Source organism: Phaethon lepturus, unplaced genomic scaffold (genome assembly GCF_000687285.1).
Source record: "Phaethon lepturus isolate BGI_N335 unplaced genomic scaffold, ASM68728v1 scaffold26266, whole genome shotgun sequence".
In the NCBI taxonomy this organism is placed as follows: Eukaryota; Metazoa; Chordata; class Aves; order Phaethontiformes; family Phaethontidae; genus Phaethon; species Phaethon lepturus.
Genome location: NW_010548651.1, coordinates 8,936 through 10,764, shown reverse-complemented (window position 1 = coordinate 10,764; position 1,829 = coordinate 8,936). Strand labels below are relative to the sequence as shown.

Genomic DNA, 1,829 nt, shown 5'->3' with positions numbered 1-1,829 from the left:
CCCGCGCCGGCCACACCATGCTCTTCTCAACAGCGGTTTGCAAGATGCAAAAGGAAAGGAGAAAAGGGAAACCGAGTCGCAGCCTGCGCGCGCGCTACTGGGAGCGGCGCGCAGAGACCGCCGCTGATGGGCCGGGTCCGGTCAGCAGACAGATCGGACGCGGATGCGTAAGCAAAATGGGTGCATGTGTTTGCTTTGCATAAGCGGCGCTCGCCGCCGGCCGCGCGTTTCCCGCGTTTCCCCGTCCGCTTATGCAAACGCGCTGCAAAAAGTCACATGCCTGGCCAAGGGCCCGATCCTGAAGCACTTACGCCATGAGCAACATCGGTCACGCAAGTAATCCTCAGCGGGACTACTCCCAAGATTAATGTTACTTATAGCATAAATATTTACAGGATCAAACCTGGCTGTGCGAGCTCGTCCCTTACAGCCAGGCAAGGCACGAGGAGATGTCCAGTCTAGCATCTCTGCCTCCAGACGGGATGCGTGGTTTAACGTCGATGGTGTTTAAGCCAGTGCCACCACGTTGTTCTGAGCCTACCTAATTTTTGCATGCATGCACGAAGCCTTTCTTCAAGATTTGACACTCTGTTCTGAAGCTCTTCGTAGTCATAGGCGCCAATCTCTTCCTGGAGTTCGTTTAGAACTGACGTCAGATTCTGGACCTCCTCTTTAAACTGCAATACCAATTTGGCATCGGCTTTGTACTCTTCCAACACTGGTATCAAAGGCCTAAGTTCCTCCATTTTCGCTTTTATTGCCTGCAAGGTTAAAATAAGCTCGGTTCAGTGCTATGCGTGCAAAAATCTGCAACACTCTGCCTTGACCTGGTCGCTTCCTACGTGAGTGCAATGTTCATATCCCACAATTATTATCATTAAAATTATTTTAATTATTATTTTGGTCCAAATGATGTATTGGAAAGAACATATTAAACAGGCTGCAGAACACCAAAATATTTGGGAAAGGCCTTTATTTGTCATTTTTAGAATGCAACATCTTAGGGTTACATGCTTCAGATCACATACACAAAGAGTTCTTTTTTTTTTTTTTCTTTCCAAAAAATAAAATAAAATAATATATATGCATTGACAAGGGTTTCAAACTATTCATGAAATGCATCTACAATTGCATGCAAAGGAAGATCTCGGTTGTGTGGTTCAAGGTTCCTTAGTGAGATATGGTGCTAATTTGGAAAATAATAAAAAAAATAAATGCATGGTGCAAAATGCTCTGTGGCCCTCTTTTCATGGTTACATGGGAGTGAACTGCTTCTTCAGTCACTGCAGCATTGAAAAAACTTGCTTTTAAGTTAGCCCTGTAAGCAAGAAAATGAAATACTGTTGAGGATCTAGCTCACTAACCTGCCTTATATAGATAGCCATTCATAGACAAATACTCTTACGGAACGAAAGAGAAAAAAAAAAAAACCAAACAAAAACACAAGAGCTCCAAACCACTCACATTTTAATGCTGGCATTAGCAGAAACAAAATGCTGTGGCTGTTATTTAAAATGGTGCTTTGGCAGCAAAGTAGACAAAAATTCCGTACTGTTTTTAGGCATGCTATCAAGAACATAAAAATCAAAGTCATTATCAAATTTATTTTGCAGAAACGAAGACTTTTTTTTCTTTTTTTTTTTTTTTAAATTAAATGAAGGCCTCGTTTAAAGGCACGGTATGCAGCATTTTGTTAAAGATGCTTTGCTCCAGCAGCTAATGAGCAGACATAAATATGCATGCACCTACCCGTTAATGAAGCATGTCAGTGTACACAGTATACCTGGGGCTGCTTAAACTATTGCACAGTGGCCAAGTTCACGGCGCTC

General features: G+C 42.9%; 1 protein-coding gene across 1 annotated transcript in view; it reads right to left on the bottom strand.

Moving 5' to 3' along the window:
- Positions 1–956: 956 nt before the first annotated feature.
- Positions 957–1,829, bottom strand: part of LOC104623079 (noelin-like) — a 9,294-nt gene continuing 8,421 nt past the window's right edge. Inside the window, exon 4 of the mRNA XM_010290050.1 lies at positions 957–1,318. Within this exon, the coding sequence (XP_010288352.1) occupies positions 1,313–1,318 (6 nt within the window). The 3' untranslated portion in view covers positions 957–1,312. The remainder of the gene's footprint in view (positions 1,319–1,829) is intronic.